We start from the raw sequence: 19,000 nt of genomic DNA, 5'->3' as shown, positions 1-19,000 counted from the left end.
TCTTTTATTAATTGGTAACTGGACACAGACAGAAACTTCTCCTACAATTCTGTCTCTTCTGAATTTGTCAGCTCTTGAGCTGTTGATCCTGACCCTACAGCAGGCTTCCCTGTGCTCCTCATAGACCTCAGAGGGTTCAGGGCAAGAAAAAAATCTTCCACTGTAAATCAGTTTCAAGGGGCTGGGTGTTATTTAGGTATTTACTTATTTACACAGTCACACAATTATAAATTTTCTTATGTTCACCACATGAGATTTTACAGGAAAAACAGGGTGAAGTGCCACACAGCATGAACTATGACACTACTGCAGAGGGAGCCAGCCCTGCACAGTGTGGACATCAGATCATTTTACCTGGGAATCAGGGATCCCTCCTCAAAACCTGAAAATCCACTCAGATTTCTCAGTCATGTATTCTTCCTCGTGTGGATTTTGGGTCTCCCACCTGTCCTGTGAGTCTTCCTGAGCACAGAACATGTTCAGGGAGAAGATACAGAGATGTAAGAGATGAAGGTATGCAGTATGCGTATGTCTGTATGGCTAATTTTGGCTGACCAACAAGACTCTTAAGGATGCCGTTTACTCTGACTTTTCATCTGAAAGATGGGGTTTCCGTGTGTCCCTCATTTCGTTTACCAGTTCCCAGCAGACAAATCGATTCTTATGACTGGACTGAGGGGACATGACCGCTTTTGTGCTGGGTCAGATAGCAGGAGCACGTCTCTTGGGGCCTGTCCTTGGTGTCGTGCCATGATTTCACACTGGAAGGTGCATGAGTATCCAAGGAGCACCAAACGAGGTGGCTTTGCTCTGGTACCACCGCTTCCTTCAGAAGGCCTGGCCCCCACGGTGTTTTGATGGCACTCGGGGGTAGTGAAGCCCTGCGAACGCGCAGAGGTCCTATTTTCAGCTGCCTGTTTTGAGACGCGACCGCTAGAGGCGCGTCCAAGACCCTTTCTGAAGACCAGATTGGTAAATACACGCCAGCCCACCTGCCTGTCGGCTTTAGGGCCCCGGGGACGAGCCCCGGCCGCCCTGCGAGCGCCGACAGCCGGCCGGGCCGAGCCACCAGGCCGCGGCGCCCGGAGCCCGCCGGGGCCAGGCGAGGCGGGGCGAGGCGAGCGGCGCATCCGTCCCTCCCTGCTGCCTCCGCCCCGGGGCGGCCGGGAGCGGCGCTGCGGCTCCTCGGAGCGGGGCCGAGCCGGCCTCCGCCTTCCTCCCCATCCCCGCGGCGGGGCCGGGGCTTGCCGGCGGCGGGAGGAAATGGAGGCGGCGGGGCCGGGCGCAGGAGGAGGAGGAGGAGGAAGAAGAGGAGGCGGCGGCAGGAGCTGAGCGGGGAGGCGCCGCCGCCGCCCGCAGCCGGGCGGGGGGGATGCGGCGGCCGGGGCCGCCTCTCCGGGCCGCCGAGTGAGGCCGGTAAGTCGGGGCCGGGGTTGGGGAGAGGTGGGTGCCCCCCCCCCCCCGGCCCGCCGCCCGGGAGGCGATTTTGGGGCGGCGGTGGAGGAGGGGAGGGGTGCGGGGCCGGCTGTGCGCTGCCTGGAGGAGGGAGAGGAGGAGACCCAGCTCCGTGGGCTCGGTGGAGGCTGCCCTCCTCGCCCACCCGGAAAGTTTGCTGCGGTCCAGCCTGCCTTCTGCTGGGGGCCCCGCCGCTGGGCTTGGCTCGCCCCGCGGCAGACCCCAGCCGTGCCCCAGAGCGGGCTCCCCACGCTTTTATCCCTCCCTCGGGGCAGCGAGGGGAGCCCCCAGCGCCGTGCCAGGTGGGGAAGCCACGGTGCAGGGGAGACAGCGAGCACCGTGCACCCCAGCAGCGTGGTGCCCGCCGCGTTGGACCTGCTGTGATGGCACGGGGCCTGCTCCTGAGCACCTCGGCGCGTCCCGGCGTGGAGAAGGTGCCTCGACGGGCCGGCGTCCGGGGAGCTGGCACGCTCCTTGGTGCCCAGCCCGCTCGCGGGTGAGGTGGGTCGTGCAGCTCTCACAGGGGCTGCTGCTCCTGTGGCGAGTTCGGCTCCTTCCTGCTGCCAGGTGGATCCCGTGCGCTCAGCGAGGGCTCGGCTCGCCAGCAGTAGCTGCGAGAACAGACCGTGGGCCTGTTAATGCCAGCAAGGTGGTGGAAAGCCTTCGGAGAGAGTTGGCTGTCAAAAATGCCTGTTACGATGTGCGTTAGAACATCTGACAGCACCCCTCAGTTTATCGAATGAGCAGGTGCTAGGTTTTAGCCTAGATGGTTTTTTTTTTAAAGTATAAGAAATTGTCCAGATCTCTTCAGATAACAGAAAGGAGGCCTCGATGAAAGTGAATTGGGCATCCCAGCTAGCTGCTGTTTGTTCTTCGTTACAAGTTGTGCTTTGGGTTAGAGCATTAGTCACGAGCTAACGGGCGAGCAGTTGGTAGTCAGAGGCTACTGGCGTGCTGCTGTCATTCGCTGTGCATGCAGAGAGTGTCCTGCCAGGGAGCCCCCGTCCAGGCAGCAAGAGCTGCAGAGCAGGGGCCTGTGCTTTGATTTTTAAAGTTGTTTAACTCCTCTGCACTTTGTTCTGTCACTCACATGAAAAGCATCAGTCTTCCCCAAAGTCCTAGTGTTTTTTCCAGCTAACGTTACTCCCAGACCGCGGGTCAAGCCTGCCACTCTGCCTCTTGTTCCTTGGTTCATGGCTGTGCATATGTTTGCTATCACGTTTTTGCACGTTGCATGTGCTTTACCGAAACTGGCGTCTGGCTGGTATGAGGGAAGTGTGCCAGCTTGGGTTTGAACATGTTGCTTGGAGAGGGAAAGACAGAGTAATAGATGCAGAGAGAGTGGATTTTTTTGTGTATGTTCCTAAAATATGGAATTGCAATTAGACTGAGAACCCTGTGTATTTCCTTGTGAGAAGATGGACTGAGACTTCAACAGCTCCCTTGCTTTTTCTACCTGCAAGGAAAAAATATTTTAGGCAATAGGAAGTTAAAGTCACATTTAGAAGCCAAAGGAAACAATTAAAGAGGAAAAACAGAAGCTAGTATGTGTTCACTAGAAAATAAGTAACAAGAGGTAAGAGAAAGGCAGTAAAATTGGAGGTATAGCAGGAAGTGATTACCGTATGTAAAAATGATAAAGCTATCTTTATTAGGGAAGAAGAAGCTAGAGAAAGGGAAACAACATAAATGCCTTCTTTTAGAAATGTTAATGGTCATTGCTTTTAAGTGAGAATAATGACCGAGTTGCTTCTGTATATCGTTTTGAATAGTTCTGCTTCTTGAGATAGATGTAGTTTTGTTTAGGGTGCTGGCAGTGAGTACCAGTGCCAGCCATTGTAATTACATTATGATAAATCCTCTGACAACACAGTGAATTTGGTTGTAGATTTGCTGTGTGCGTAAGTCGCTTAATACTTTCCTCTCGGCTCCAACGTCTTGAAGGATAATGATGGTGGTCATTACGGATGTGTCTGCAGTTCTGTCCCCGTTCTGGTCTCTGAGCCTTGTCCACGAGGTAAATAACGCGGTGCTCTCGAGTGTCTGGAGCACAGGGTCTGGCTGCAGGGTCCTGTGTGTGCTAACTGCTGTCGCTTCTCAGGTCAGAGCGCACTGGAACTGCTCTCCCCATGTCGTTTAGCACAGCTTCTTAGAAACCCAATACATAAACTACATAAGGAGATATAAATCAATATTTCTTACTGAGTGGTGTGTATCCATCATCATTACAAAACTTGGCAGACCGGCAGGGATACTTCGAATGTTGTAGGCCCACTTCTGCCGCTTTTATGTAGAGCAGATGCAGTGGGTTAGACAGGAGGGTCTGTCCCAGACCATTCGGCACGTCTCTGAAGAGCCAGCAGCTGATGGTTAGAAAGAGATTTTCCTTCTGCAGGCAGAGTGTTCTCTGCAAGCTCCTGTCAATCTGCTGCCTTGAAGATGGGTTAAGTAGTGTTTTGCATGTTGAATGGTTCTCGTGATATTAGTAGAGCTACCCAAAAAGCAAAAATGTCATTGCTACATTTTGTGCCCCGTCGCCTGATGTCTGCTTTGCATTTCTCTCTTACTTGTTGGAGTCGGTAAATTTTCCAAATCATTGTCATGTCTGAAAGCAAAGGTGGTAAGTTCTAGTGCCTGAACAGGAGACAGCAGATGTTGTGGCACTCTGGAAAAAAGAACCTCTGAGACCTGGTGGTTTCCAGCAAGAATCTTTGGGCAACTTCGGCATTAGTGTAATGGTACAAAGAGAATGACTTTGAAAACGCTTTGCTGAGCTGAGCTGGAAAGAGTCCGTGCTCTAGAACTCCCGTGGGATACGCCCATCCTGGCCAACAACTTTTGATGTTGAAGAATAAAGTGTCCAGGACATTGCATGCTTAGTTGATAACCAGGGAAATGCAGCAAAGAGTGGGAGATGACAATCATCATCCTCATGGAGGTCAAAGCACTGGTAATTGTCCAAAAGACAGTTGATCTGTCTTTTTTACTTAAGTGTGGTGTTTTAAGAAGTTTTTAGAAATGAAATCTTAAAGGAAGGTGGAAATAAAGGGCCTTTCAAATCCAAACTGAAAAATACTGCTCTGAGAAAGTAAAAATAGGCCTGAATGCTGCCAGCCAAGCTAAAAATTGTGAGTTCTGTTTTTGTAATGGGAGATGCTCTGTTCTTTTCCTCCTCTCGCCCATTTCACTTACATCCCTAGGTTCCCAAATCTGTTTTGAACTGCTTGCCTGTCTGCACAGGTTTTCAATGTACCCTGAAGATGTTTCATTTCTGTCAGCTACAATGAGAACCCTTCTTGGAAGCACTTGCATTGCTCGAAGGCAAAAGCTCCTTGGAAAAGCAATCAGCACCTCTAGCAGCAGTACTGATGTAGCAGGTGGACGCGTTGGAACAATGTCAAAATAGGCTTACTTCTGTTATTTAAGCTTTGTGGGAACGGAAAAGGTGAAACATGAGTATACAATCAAAAACTTAATACAGATTTTGCTCAGGAGCATTAACTAGCATGATTTTAGCTGGGAATGAATGAGGGCCTCACTTACTGTCTGGCATTTCGCTCCAGTGGCTGTGCAGAAGGTGTGCTCACAAGGCCACGCAGGTGTGCTTATCTTTGAAGCGGTGCATGGTTCCTTTAGGACTGAGTTTGATCCTGGTGCTAGATGTGTGATTTCTATTTATTTTTTTTGTATTTGCGGCTACATGTACAAGTCTCACAAGACTCTTGTAAGAATCTCATTTTATGAGATTTTTGTTTCAAATCCTCTTTGGTGAAGTGTTGTTTTATTATCTGTATCCTCAAAAGGAAAAGTTCACTGACATTTGAACTTTCATCACCTGTGTTCAGCCTCCCAGGTGTCTTATCTCTCCAGCAACAACTGACACAGCAGTGCTTTATTTTTGCAAGATAAATATTCAGGCCTGATAAGCCTCAAGTTTTGGTAGGTAATGATGTTTCCTGTTAGATTTCTATTTTAATTAATTTCTTTTAAAGTTATGTAAGCTTAAATTTTGCAGTGGGGCTTTCATAGATGCTCAGTGTCAGCCCCAGTTCTTCCACAGATGTGTTGCCCATCAGAAGTTGAATATTCAGCAAAAGATGCAGCTTAAAACTATGCATTTGTCTTAATGGTCGGGACTTTATTTTGTAATTGGCTTTCTTTATATTACTTCTTACTTTTTAACAATTAAAAAAAAATAAATTATAAGGGCTATGGTTTCTAAACTCCAGCTAAAAAGTACTGGGAGCACTCCAGCAAACATACAAGCTGTGGGAGGTAGGCCATATACCACGTGCTTTCAATGCTGTGCTGTGTCCTCATCCTCCCTCTGCCTCGATTCAGTTGGTGCCTTTTGGTTCTTTGCGCACTAAATCTGCGGTCTGAGTTCTTTGGGTAGCCCTTCCTGCGCTCCTGGGGAGGTCATACCCATGATACTTGCGTGGATTCAACTACAGGTAGTAGGCACTGCTGCAAGGAACCCCCTTCTGCTGGTTGTGTGGATAATGCCTAGCATGATGGAAATCAAAAACTTTCCAGTTGATACTTTACTGGCAAAAAAAGGTGGCAAAACAATAAGAAACATTACTACCTGTAAATGTAGCAGCAGGTTAAGCTTAATAGTACCAGTTTAAAACCCAGCCAAAAGAACAAAAAATAGGAGGTGAAATCTGCTGCTTTTGTTATGTTTTAGGACCCACGTATATAATTACAGATTTGTCATTTTGGTAATGGAAAGTGTTTTTCTGAAGTGGAACAAAAAGAATTAACGTGTCAATCTTTCCTCTTTCTAACAGGAAGCAGCAACTTTATATGGCTCATGTCTGACAACATGCACCACCAGTGGCTGCTGCTAGCTGCATGCTTTTGGGTGATATTCATGTTCATGGTTGCTAGCAAGTTTATCACATTGACTTTTAAAGACCCAGATGGTAAGTTCAAGTTTAATATTTGATGAGAAAGAGAAAACTGAATTAGTGGTTCAAACATATACTCTTTCTGTGCAAAGCAGTTCTCAGCACGTTCTCAGCGCTCTTCTTCAGTAGGATTGAGGACAGAACAGATAAATTTATAGAAATAGCAGTGCTGATACTCAATTTCTGCTTTTCTTGGTAGTAGTCTGCAGAACTAACAGCGGGTCTTTTTTTTTTCCCTTCATCGTTAAGAACAGAGGGGAACAGGTTTTGCAGTTCTGTCTCGTGAGGCCTACTTTTTCAAAAGTATTCAGTGTCAATATCTTCATCTACTAGGAGGAGAATTTGTGTACAAAACAGCGGTCAAAACTACCTGTTTAAAAACAAAGGAGTTTCTTAGGCATTAGAATCCCTTTCCCATGATACTGGTTTCTGTCCTCTTGTTACTGCTTGTCCTGACACTTAGCCTAGCTACTTTTACCCTGCTTCTTGCATTCAGTTTTATCCTCTGCTGTTTGACTGACAAACAGCTTATAGGCTTTTCCTTAGCATAAGTAGCCCAGCTGGTGTTAAGCTGGAGAGGAATTTAAGCCATTTGATGACACCACACAGTGTGTTACAGCTTTCTGTCTATTGAGGAGCTTCTGTTAGGGGAAAAAAAAAAGTCCTGCAGGGAGTTTATGGTGAGGGTGATGAGACAGCCTACATAGAGTCCTGAGGGATCTGTACTTCAGCATCTTCCTAAGATATGCCAAAAATGTGCAATTTTTGAAGCACTAGGATTACTCATGTCATTTGTTTCATTGACTTGATAGCAGATAAACATGCTAGGTGTACCTTTTAAAATAGCATACCTCTGTGTGAAGATCTATTCAGCAGGTCTTACAGATGAGAACTGTGGGCTGACTTTATGGATTTCCTCACTCCTGGCTGTGCTTGAGCCTTAGTACATCTGCAAACAAGCCAGTCTTATGTTATGTAGTTAAATGTTCCAGCATGTCATGTGGTATCAACTCATGTTTCTGAGCTTAGGTATTCTTGGAGTAGTTATTTCCACCAGAAGTTGTCAGGGGAGCTAAAATGTACTTAAAAAAAATTACTAGAGTACACCCTTTGCATTTTTTATGCTTTTTATTATCTGTCTTGCCATTTTTATGCTTTTATTATCTTGTCTTGCCATTTTTTATCTTTTTCATCTGTGCTGAATCCTCCTTCCTCTTTGAACAGCTCTCTGAGCAGAGACTTCTTAAGCTCCAGTCCTGCAAGGGCATGACTGTAGTTAAGCGTATGTATGGAGATAGCAGCATTTGTATTGGGACTGGTGAAGGGGAGTAAAGTGAATATACCAACAGAGTTTTGGAGGAAGTCTAAACAGGATGGCCAGGTCTGGAGGAACTCATAGACTGAATACAATGTGGCTTGTCAGAAATTTTCCTTATTTGAACATGTCTGCTTAGGAGCTAGAACAAAATCACAGGATATTATGAAGTAAGTCTGTGCATCCAAGCATTGGATACTAACCTTGCTTTCAGTTTTAACTTGCTTTTTTATCTGTGTCCTTAGTTAAAATCCAGCGTAGGCACACTTGAGTACTCCCTTAAAAAAGGGACATAGTGCATATTTTCTTGAGCATAAAACTGTAAGCCATCATAGATGCAGTTGAAGAAACTTTATTCATAAAAGAACAAACTATATGAAGGGTATCACTTAGAGCACCAAGGAAATTAAAGATGCTCCTTAATGATGCTTTTTTGTTGTTGTTAATGTCTAAGAGTTTACAATAGATGAAACATACCTACTGATACAGGGGTGAGGAGAGCCCAAACCTGGTAAATTACATTTTTTTATTTGCATGTGCTGCAGGAAGCCTAGTGGAAAAATAAAAATCTCGTACTGTCACGTCCATATAGTTGTTCATCTACCAAAGAATATTAAATTATCATATATTGGCACTTAAAACATATCCAAAACAAATTATTTTTTCCTGGTATTTGGGTTTATGATTTCTGTTTCTCTGTACGCAGTTTGCTTTAAATAGACCAAAATAAAATACAATGGTCATGTTTCTTTGATGAAACTAAATTAAAGTTGCATCCAAAACTCCCACAGAGCACATACTTTAAAATATTCATAGCCTGTCTCATGTCTTCTCTAGTACCTTCCCGTTTGGAAACAAATCCTAATGTTTTGTAGGCTTAGTGCAGAAAGTGTTGTTCCATTGTGTTAGCTGTAAAACAGAAGCAGTTCCCCCTCCCCTCCCTCCGTAATGCTCTTCTCTCTCCTCCTTCTTTAGGCTATGGTGCCAAGCAAGAGCCGTTAATACTGACAGCTGTGACAAAAGTGGAGGAGGCACACAAGCCAGAGGAAGAACGTTGGCCTGAAGAATTCCAGGTGCATACCGTTGAGATAAGGGCTACATGTATAAGGAGTGGGAGAAAAGAAGGATTAAGTAAGGGCTTCCTGTGGTTAAAGGAATTGCTAGTCAGGAATTATTCAGACTGTTCAATTTACATAGAACCAACAGAATTCATTTCAGCTTCACAAAGCTAGTTTCTTATGGTGACTTTCAATCTTGTTTTGTCAGAATGATTCAACTTAATGTGTTTCCATTTCTAGGAGAAAATAGTTACGCTGCTACTTTATCAAGTCAGGACGATTATTTTTTGCTAGCCTTTCATATATAATGGCCCAATCTTGGGTTACCTGTAGTCTGCCTTGTTATAGCCATCAAGTTTGTGGTTCTTGAGGGAAAGCCTGTGTCTTGCCTCTTCTTTTAGTTCCTTTTGGTTCTTTGCCCAATCTCTCTGATTCTTTTTAACAGACTCCATTTCTTCTTCATGTTTTGCACTTCACATCTCAGAGTTTGTCCAAAGTAGAACATGGCTACAATAGCGTTCAGTACAAATTGATCCAGGTGCACAATTCTGTGCTTTCAGAAATAAAGCAGAACAAATGTCATATGTGCTAACTCACAAGGAAACTCTGAAAATTCTGTATGCAATTGTGAACTAGTTGCATGGAGGGCTAAGGCCAATTTATTTTTGCTGTTGATTAAATAAGTAACTAAGGTTTAGAGTATTTTTGTAATGTAGCATGAAAGATGCTACAAAGATGCTCTCTCTATAAGCATGGCATTTTTTGTTTTCTTACTTGAAAAAAAATGAAACATAAGTTATCCTCAAAAACATTTGGGAGAAAGATCTGCCAGCTTTTCAACTGAAAAAAGCCTATGTAGCAAGTTTTAATATCTTCCTTTACTTGAATGGAAGAGGATAATAAGGTTTCTGGATCCAAAACTATTCCCTCTTGACTTCCTGACAGCATGAAACATAGAACAATAATACTAATTCTGGTCATATGGAAAAGGAATTGCTTTGACAGATAAGCAATCTGTCAGGCTGTCCAGATTACGTCCTGAGCAGGGAATATCGGGGAGGAGTAGCAAACAAAAAGCAGGATAAGATATTTCTTTTTCTTATGAAGAATTGGGACAAAAAGTAAAATCATCCCTTTTTCATGTGTTGCTTGGACACTGTATCTAAAGGACTGTTTGTATGAAGACATGAATGACATGCTTGGATATAATGACTTGGTCAAATGCTTCTTAAATTTACCTGGGTAACAATGAAGTTCCCACAGCACAGTGAATGTCTGGGAGTTATTTGTGAAAATGAGACAGAAAAAATTATTTTACAGTATATCTTTTTAACATCATACTTGCTGCAAAAGGTAGTGGCATTTAAGTAAGGAAGTTATGAAAGTGAAGAACAGTTTGACACCATAATGTGCTGTGCTATGCCAAAACTGTAAGTGAATTTTCCTTGTGTGTTAAATTTTGGCCCGTTTCTAAATGCTCATTTTCTCCAGCTGGCAAATTAGGTCAAAGCAAAAGTAGATTTTTTTACCCCTTCCTACTCACATGGAAGCACAAGAAAGCTAGAAAATTCACATTTAGCAAAGTTCATGAAACCAGTATTCTCCAACTTTGAGAGGAGCAATGTGGAAAAAAAGAAAACAGGTGACTTGAACCAAGTTGCTGAATGTCTGTAATGTTTGCTCTCTTTGCATGGCTTATCAGAGTAAAATTCAGCTAACTTCACTCATCTATTAAAGATGCTATACTCGTGCTTAAAGATGAGTCGGTGCAACTGACAGACTTTAAAAGAGTACTATCTGGGTAGTTGGTTTGTTTTTCTGTGCTCAAATAGGGTTTAAAACAAACAAAGAAACAACACTTCCACCCCCGCGCACACACAAAAAAGGAAACCACATTATTGACAGTGTACGTTCTGTTTTTCTGAAGACAATTTTAACTCCCTCCTTTACCAGATCCAATTCTGTAAATCAGGTAGTGGAAAGTGAAGATTTTTTTCAACATAAATTTTGAATTTCACATCATATGTTAATCAAACAAGTTTATTCCTCCTCTCTCCCTATTAACTGTGAGGCAGAGGGGTTGTGGTTGTAAGCACAATTCCTGTCTTAGTCTCAAAAAAGTGGGGTGTGTCAAACAGGTCATCCATTTTGGGGTAAGTGGAATGCTGCATGTTTTTTGCATTTGCCACAGTAAGTGCTGATGCTTGTTGTGTGAATTTTTGTCCACTTAATTTTGTCGCAGGTTGGGTGAGTGAAAACCCTGGATGCCTGCAGATGCTAGAAAACAACACAGAACTTTTATCCTAAACGCTTCTGTCCCAAACGGAAGGGTTAGCTGCCTGAAGCCCCACCTCCTCAGAGATTAAAGCATAATTTCTGTGGAAAGTAACGGTTCTGCCTACTTGTACCAACCCCTTAGAAGTTTTCTTACTTTCTGTTGAAACTTTGGGGGAGTTCCAGTCTTTGGTCAAGGCAAAGACTGGAATAAGGCCCAGCTGCTCTGCGAAGAACTTTAAGTTGTATGGAAAAGCTCTTACTACTTCCCTCTACTATTTAGTGGATTATTTGTACCAATATCTACAGCAGCAGCACAGGAGGGAAACAGTGCTACTCCTTCAGTTAATAGCCAGCCATGTTTTATTATGAGCCTGGGAGTCATTAAGATGCATAGTTTGGAGATTTTTATGCCTTAGAATTTGATCTGAAAACTAAACTTCTGCACTCTTTTTTCTTTCTCTATTTTATAAAGCCAACTGGAAAAGCTTTTACTGGAAATCTGATACGCCAACCCCTGGTTCATATGGAAAGGCTTGAGCTTCTCCGGAATGTCTGCAGAGACGCTGCATTGAGAAATCTCTCTCACACTGCAGTTTCCAAATTCGTCTTGGACCGAATATTTGTGTGTGACAAGCACAAGATCCTGTTTTGTCAGACACCGAAAGTGGGCAACACTCAGTGGAAAAAAGTCTTGATCGTTTTAAATGGTATCTACTCAGCTGTGGGTGTGTGGGTTTCTCTGCGGAGGAGGAAGGAGCAGAATTGGTCCAACTGGGACAAGATTAAAATGGATTCTTTCTGCTTTTCTGTACACTGATACTTGATTTTTAGCTGCTCATTCTTCACAGTTGCTTCTAGCCCTTTCAAAACATCTCTTAAAGAAAATAAACCTGCTCTTTCTGTGGAAAAAAATTGTTATTGTTTGGCTCAAAAGTGTTTTGAGTCATAAGAGAGTACTCATATGCATGTGGTAGGTAGAATGGTTGTATTAGAAGGGCGTGGTACTAATTTAAAGAATGTGAAATAAGTAAATTAAAGGTATCACAATTCCCTAAGCAATAATAATACAAAGTCTCAGACTTGAACCTGCCAACTTATAACTGTAGTTTATTTAGGCACGAGGAAAGCTAGTTAAAATTGAGCAGCCACTTTAGGTCTGTAGTGCTGAAATCCTATGTATGTGTAATCACTGAGCCATCATATGAGTTAGGAGACTGATGTGTTTAAGGATATGATGTTGTCGGAATAGGTATGTTATGAAAGACTGAAGAAGGGGTAAAGGGACTGGTGTGTTTGAACAGCAATCTGTGAGGTGATTACTCTATCTGCCTGCAGCCTAGCACACTGTTCTGGTAGCATGGCGTGCCAATACAAATAACTCACTTCCTCAGGGTTTTCTACTGTGCCACTGTGTGCACACAAGCTTAAAGTGATCATATTTAACATAACGCACCATTTTTTGACGTAGGAGATCATCTTGCTTGTCTGTGCACCAGGGCTGCAACCTTCCTACGTATAGTCAGGTCGGTTGGGGCCCTTCTGTGGTTTTGCAGGTGGCATAGCTCAGCAAGATGTGGGTAAAACCTGAACACAGTAAACACATCTTGTTACATGAACCCCAAGAACAGCCACCTCTGCGCTTACGTTCTTGTATATACCTTGTGTGGGGTAGTTCACACATCAAGGAGGAAATAGTCACAAACTGGCAAAGGAGCTGTGTCCCTCGGGATAACTTTTGGAGTAAGGAGTATGTCTCTAGAGACTTGAATATTAATTTCAATCTTGATACATGGGTTGGAGCTGAAAATCCAGAAGTATGGATGCACATAGGTATGCACACGTATCTTAAGTGCCTATGAAAGCCACACTTGAAGAAAATACTTAGTATGAAATTAGTATGAGTACATTAGAAGTACTTACTCTTACTGGAATTTAACAAAGGTAACATGCAAAGAATTGCTTAGGACAAATAGGTGTTTTTAGCTGTGTTCAGTGGAGGATAACTCATGTCTTACCAGCAGGATACCTTTCACCTTGAGGTTCCTGGTTCTGGCATATTGGATAGTGATAGAAAATTGTTTCTGTGTAAACACTGGTTTCTTCTGCCTTGAGCTTCCAGTGCGCTAGTATCTGCTGATGAAGACTACTGCTGCAATTGTTCAGACTTTTTCCTCTTTGGGTAGTTTTTCCACAGACAGAATTGATACTTGATGGGGAATGCTTTGCATCCAAAAAATGGTATTTTGAGGTTCAGGATGGAGAAACGCATCTGTGGCACTGTGGGGAAGCTAATTCTGATACTGCTCGTACTGAACCTCAGCTCTGGATGAGTATAAGCGTTCAGTTTCTGAGGATGTCTAATCTGACATCTGTTGTGCACATGTAATTCCCCTAGAGCACCAAAAAATATAATTAGAAAAATGTAATAAAATACTGCCCCCTCCTCCACCCCCAATTAGAAAACTGAGAATCTGAGTGGTGTGGATTATTCACTGCAGTTCTGACTACCCCTAAGATTTTTATTGAAACTTTAATTATCTGCATTACGCCTGCGGTAGGAGTATTGGAACAGAGAATGCCATAGAGGCTTTTACCTGAAGAGCTTGTTTTGTTTCAGCCTGTTCTCGCTGCAGGTTTGTACTCTGAATTGGTGCTGTTGTCTGAAGGCTTATTTCTGATGCCAAGCATCCACATGAGATACTTCTCAAGGTCATAATAACTTCAAGGATCAGGATCTTAAAATTAATGCATTAGAATTTAGTGATGTTATTTTTCTTGTCAGCTTATGTGTTTGAAAAAAATGAGTATCTGGAGGCTTTCTGTTGTTAATTTTGGTGCTTTTTAATCTGTGTAATATTGTATGATTGGAATTTTTGTTTGAGTACAGTGTAGTCATTAAAGGAACTTCATGGATCCTGACAGCAAAGTGCTTTTGTGTTGACGCAGTTCCAAAAGCAGCCCACAGCATTTATTTTTTGCTGGTGGTGGAAACTGAGCCAAAAATCCAGTTCCTTCTTTGGAGTTAATTCTCAAAGTCTTACTCTGTTTTGTACGTGTGGGCAGAGGGACAGGGTGGGGGGACAGTGAGGTGGGGGGCTCTAGGCTTAGGTATAATTGCTGATGAAATATTTGTAACATGTGTTTCTGAGGGTTTTCAAGCCATGTGGTCTTGGATCTTTATGTCACATGCCCCTAAGAATTTTAACAGTTTTCAGCTTTGCAGTCAGAATCTCTTATCATTTAACAGTTTTAAATATAGTAACCATAAACACTAAAAATACAGGAAACAGATAAACCAAAGAGCTATCTGCCAAAGGCATGCTTGCTTGTGCTCACTCTTTTTCCCCCTCCCTTGAAATACTCTTGCTCTCTCTTTTCAATTTGCCTAGGAGCATATTCTTCCATAGAAGACATCCCAGAAAATATTGTACACGATCATGAGAAGAATGGCCTTCCACGCTTGTCCTCCTTCAGTGACTCTGAAATTAAAAAACGGTAAGAGCTGGCTTCCCAGGGAGGTGGCAGGGATTTGGATTCATAGGTGGGATGAACAGTCACTAGGACAGTTAAGTCCACACATGGAATTGAGGACAGCGGGGTTTCTGTTCTGCCACTTGTATTCTTCTTTTATCCTCTTAAATGTTACTGGAACGACCTCGCTACTGGCTTTGAAGAGGAACACCGACGTTGTTGTTGATGTAGTTAAGCAATCCAACCAACTCCCTCTGGATATAGAGTGTCTGTAGTTCAGCACGTACCTACTTGTTGCTTAATTCACCTTCAGAGGGGGGAAGGTTTAGTGAGAAGTTCCACCCCGAACACTTGTAGAGCAAATCTTGGCTCTTAACATGTAGGATTGTCATTGCAGTCAGATTCACTTGCCAGAACTGAGCTGGATAGGTTTAAAAAGTTATTGCTCCTTAGCCTGAGAGTATTGTCCTTTCAGCTGAAACATTTTATCTTCCTTTTTGAGTGCTTGTAGTTCTTCTCAGAGCAGAAAAAATACTTCTCTGCAGTAGAACCTTCTAAATTATTTTGGCTAGATTTTTGACTCTGTCTACTCTCATCTCTAGTAGAGCCTTTTCCATAAATAATCCCCACAGGGTGATACAGCATGGAGAGAACAGGAAGCAAGTTGACAGTGGACAGTTGTAAGGTTGTGCTTGCATGGTTGTTGTGTATATTGAGCCATTCTGAAGAGTTAGCACCTTCTGCATGAGGTGTCAGCTATCATTAGAGCTCCGTGGTGTTGATGATCTTGTGTTGTTGATCTAGTTTGCTCACCTCTACTCTTGCCTGGTTAGGATTAAGTCAGGAGAACTTGAAGATTGAGTCGAGTGCCTGTTGCGGCTGGAAAGTGTCCCTTCACTTACTTCAGCGAGGACTGCGCTTTAAATCTTCTTGCCCTGCTATTTACTGAAATGAACTTCTGGTTTTGGTTTACTCCTACAGATAATCTCTGATTACAGAATCTTACAGTTCAGTGGCATCACAACAAAATGTGAAATTCTGTTGAAAACTGTTGTTCTCATTAAAATAATGTTCTCAGACATTATTGAAATCATGATGAAACTTCAAATATATTTTTGTTTTACTGAAGCAGTGATTTGTCTAACTACCTGCCATTGAAAAATATAACCCTCTGTTGCATTTAGCTGCAGAATCACTTTTTCTATGACATTGTGTGTATTTTGCTTTTCATTTTGAGCTTAATCTCATGACATTAAATACCTTGAATTCAGAGCTTTCAGCATCACAGAAGGTTTGGTCTCCTGTTTATATGGGTTGAGATAAACTTAGCTCCCCCAGTTTGAATAAAACATGAAAACTAGGAAGCACTGTTTACACTTTGTACTGTATACAAAAACTGTTAGTTAAAAATACAGAAGTCCTATCGGTTATATTGTTGATTGACTGTGCAAGTGGTATAAGATTTATATTGCGTTCTCTGTGGTCAGGGTTTACATATGGTTTATAAGTCATTGTTAAACACTTACATTTCTTTAATTACTCGATTTCTGATTTTTTTTTCTTCCTCTCTTTAGACTGAATTTATACTTCAAGTTTTTTATCGTTAGAGATCCATTTGAAAGACTTATCTCTGCATTTAAAGACAAATTTGTGCACAATCCTCGTTTTGAACCTTGGTACCGGCATGAAATTGCTCCTGGCATCATTCGTAAGTACAGAAAGAATCGCACAGAGACCAAAGGGCTGCAGTTCGAGGATTTTGTGCGCTATCTGGGCGACCCTAATCACCGCTGGCTGGACGTTCAGTTTGGCGATCACATCATTCACTGGGTAACATACGTGGAACTTTGTGCCCCCTGTGAAATTACGTACAGTGTGATTGGACACCATGAAACCCTGGAGGACGATGCTCCATACATCTTGAAAGCAGCTGGCATAGACCATCTGGTGTCGTACCCCACGATCCCACCAGGCATCACAGTGTACAACAGAACAAAAGTAGAGCGGTATTTTTCAGGAATTAGCAAGAGGGACATAAGACGCCTCTACGCTCGCTTTGAAGGTGATTTTAAACTCTTTGGTTATCGGGAGCCAGATTTCTTGCTTAACTGACACCTGGAATAAGCTCCGGAGAAGCGTCTAATGGATTAATCTAAACCTGGGTGAATACCAGCTGCAACACTGATAGAGCTGAGAATGACCATTTTGTTTTCTAGCTTTTTGATGTTGCTCCATTTTTCAGTGAGATATTTGTCATATGAAAAATTAGGGGCTTATAGTTGTTGTTTACTGACCATATTTTCAATATGTGACATTGCAATCTGTTAGGAATGAAGTCTGTTATCTAAAATACAGAATTCTACTTCTCCCCTCTTTTCCTCCAGGAAAAAAAAAAAAGAGGAAGATTGAATGGGTGATGATCTTCCCCCTCCCTCTACCAGAGAGAATGCAATTTAAAAAATGTTGCGAAGTATTTATAAAGATGGCAATTTCACTGTAGGTAACTCTGACATGTGGGTGAACTTGATGATTCATGCTCATGAGAAAGGCATGTAGTCCCATGAGCTATGAAAATTAAAGGCCAGTACAGGACTAAAAATTGATTGAATGCTTTACAAGTAAAATCATCTAGGTTCTGTCATGTGGCTGCTATAATAATAGTAATGCTGATCTAATCCCATTTTTGTTTGTCACAAAATGAACCGAATTTGACTGAAGCTTCAGAACTGTTCAAAAAGGGGCTGGTTGCATAGCCAGTTGTCTTTGTATTTTTGTCAAGTGTTTACTGTACTTACTACTGGTCTGATGAGTCTCATAATTCTACTTTTGATTTTCAAAGTACTGTTTAAATCCCAGCTGTGTAAATTATCTGAGAACACCAGATGCAAGTGGAGCATAGAAGAAAAACAAAACTGTTAAGGAAACTTTAGGGAAAATTAATTTAAAATAAAGAATTAATTGTATTTGTGGGAGTACATACAGAAATCGAAGATGATTTCTAAATATCACACGCTTTAACTTATTTTGTCTTCTAACAGTTAAGATTAATAAGAAAGCCACAAAAGCAGGATACCCTGTAAAAGAGCTGCTAGAGTTACTTGGATTAATGATCCACCTTTTTCTCATATCCGGCCTTCCTCAGTGTTCAGTACCTTAGAGAACAGATAATTTCTTTCTGAAAACTCATCTCCCTACTGCTGAAGGAGGCAGGATTTGAATCCTTGTTTTTTTTCCAATGATTCACTGTCGTGGTGTCCTGGGTTAAAAATGCCCAACACTTGTGTTACTGATAGGTGCAGTGGCAACTTGCCAGGAGTTTGAGTGTCACTGAAATTTCTGTACACATTTTATACATAAAAAAAAAAAAAAGACGAAAACCAGACCTGTATGAATGCAGCCATAATATTTGCCTGTGCTTGCACTGTGTCTGGTAAAGAGAAGTCTTGTGTTTGAGTTCACCAGCAATAAAAATCACTGTGCTGCCGCCTCATCCTGCAGTACGTGGGAGGGACCACATACCTGAATTACAGGCACTGGTCTGTCACGAGTGTGCACGTGAGCTTTTGTTTCAAAAATCTTGGTCCTAAAGGATTACTTTTCAGACCAGTATAACATTGCAGGCTAGAAAAGCTAGTGGTGGTCAGTGCTGGGGAATCTGCTCTTGAATCCAGCCACAGTATGTTTTCGATAGCTCCCTCTGTCAACACGAGGAAGCATCCTGCACTTGTGGAAAAGGAAGGTTGTGGCAAACTGATGTGCTCTGCTATCCACAAAAACGAAGCCATGTTGTAGCTGGAAGTGAGTTCAGAGACATCTCGACAGACTAATTGAAATAAGGGAGACTCACTGACCGAGCATCATTAGCAAGAGAATAGTCCAAGGTGGCATAACCGGAAGGTGAGATTTTCTTGTTTTATTTTTTGAAAAAGAAGCAGCAGCTACAGTGCCCTAACTTGTTAGTTCTTAACCAATGATAAAAAGATGTTAACAGCTCCAGGTTTCTTTGTGTTTTCCTTAATACGGGAGCTTAGCAAAATGTATTGTTAAATGCATTTTGGAGCTAATGAGCTGATTGATTACCTCTCTGCCGATTTAAAATGTAACAGTGTGAATAATGTATAGTGAATTCAGGCCTTAAAGTTTAATTCTAATAAAGATAAAAGTAGAATTGTTTTCCTCTGAAAGCATAAGCTACTGATCACACAGAACACAGTTGTATCTGGTTTTATTTTCTTTGGTAAGTTACCTAATGTATCAGTTGCTTAAAAATTGCAGGTGGAAAGTGCTAGGTAAGTATTAAGTCACTTTTTTTTCTAATGACTTTTTCTGAGTTGAGTTCTCTGGGGCCTCTGACAGCAAATGTGGCAGAGCTCCATATGATGCAGCGAGCTCTGGCAAAATGTCCTGTGCACTGCTCCCCCCGGATCTGTGCTTCTTTGCTTTTCAGGCTGGCTCTGGCATGCTCCTTTTCTTCAATTCAGACATGAACTTTCTCCTTTCCGTGGTACCCT

The 19,000-nt window shown here is 42.5% G+C and overlaps 1 protein-coding gene across 4 annotated transcripts; it reads left to right on the top strand.

Annotated features, from left to right (window-relative positions):
• The first annotated feature begins 1,151 nt into the window (after positions 1–1,151).
• On the top strand, positions 1,152–18,697 carry CHST10 (carbohydrate sulfotransferase 10). 4 transcript variants are annotated; one of them, XM_083832973.1, is made up of 7 exons: positions 1,400–1,416; positions 4,696–4,832; positions 6,249–6,383; positions 8,659–8,756; positions 11,491–11,725; positions 14,408–14,513; positions 16,064–18,697. In XM_083832973.1, the coding sequence occupies exons 2-7, from the start codon at positions 4,703–4,705 to the stop codon at positions 16,599–16,601; spliced, it is 1,242 nt and encodes a 413-aa protein (XP_083689099.1). In that variant the 5' UTR covers positions 1,400–1,416; positions 4,696–4,702; the 3' UTR covers positions 16,602–18,697. The 4 variants fall into 4 exon arrangements, with proteins under 4 accessions (XP_083689101.1, XP_083689099.1, XP_083689102.1 ...); XM_083832976.1 differs by lacking the exon at positions 1,400–1,416 and adding an exon at positions 5,301–5,394; XM_083832975.1 differs by lacking the exon at positions 4,696–4,832 and having other exon boundaries at positions 1,152–1,416.
• Positions 18,698–19,000: the final 303 nt, after the last annotated feature.

This window comes from Anser anser, assembly GCF_964211835.1.
Source record: "Anser anser genome assembly, chromosome: 1".
NCBI classification, from domain to species: Eukaryota; Metazoa; Chordata; class Aves; order Anseriformes; family Anatidae; genus Anser; species Anser anser.
This window is presented reverse-complemented; position numbering and strand designations above follow the sequence as displayed.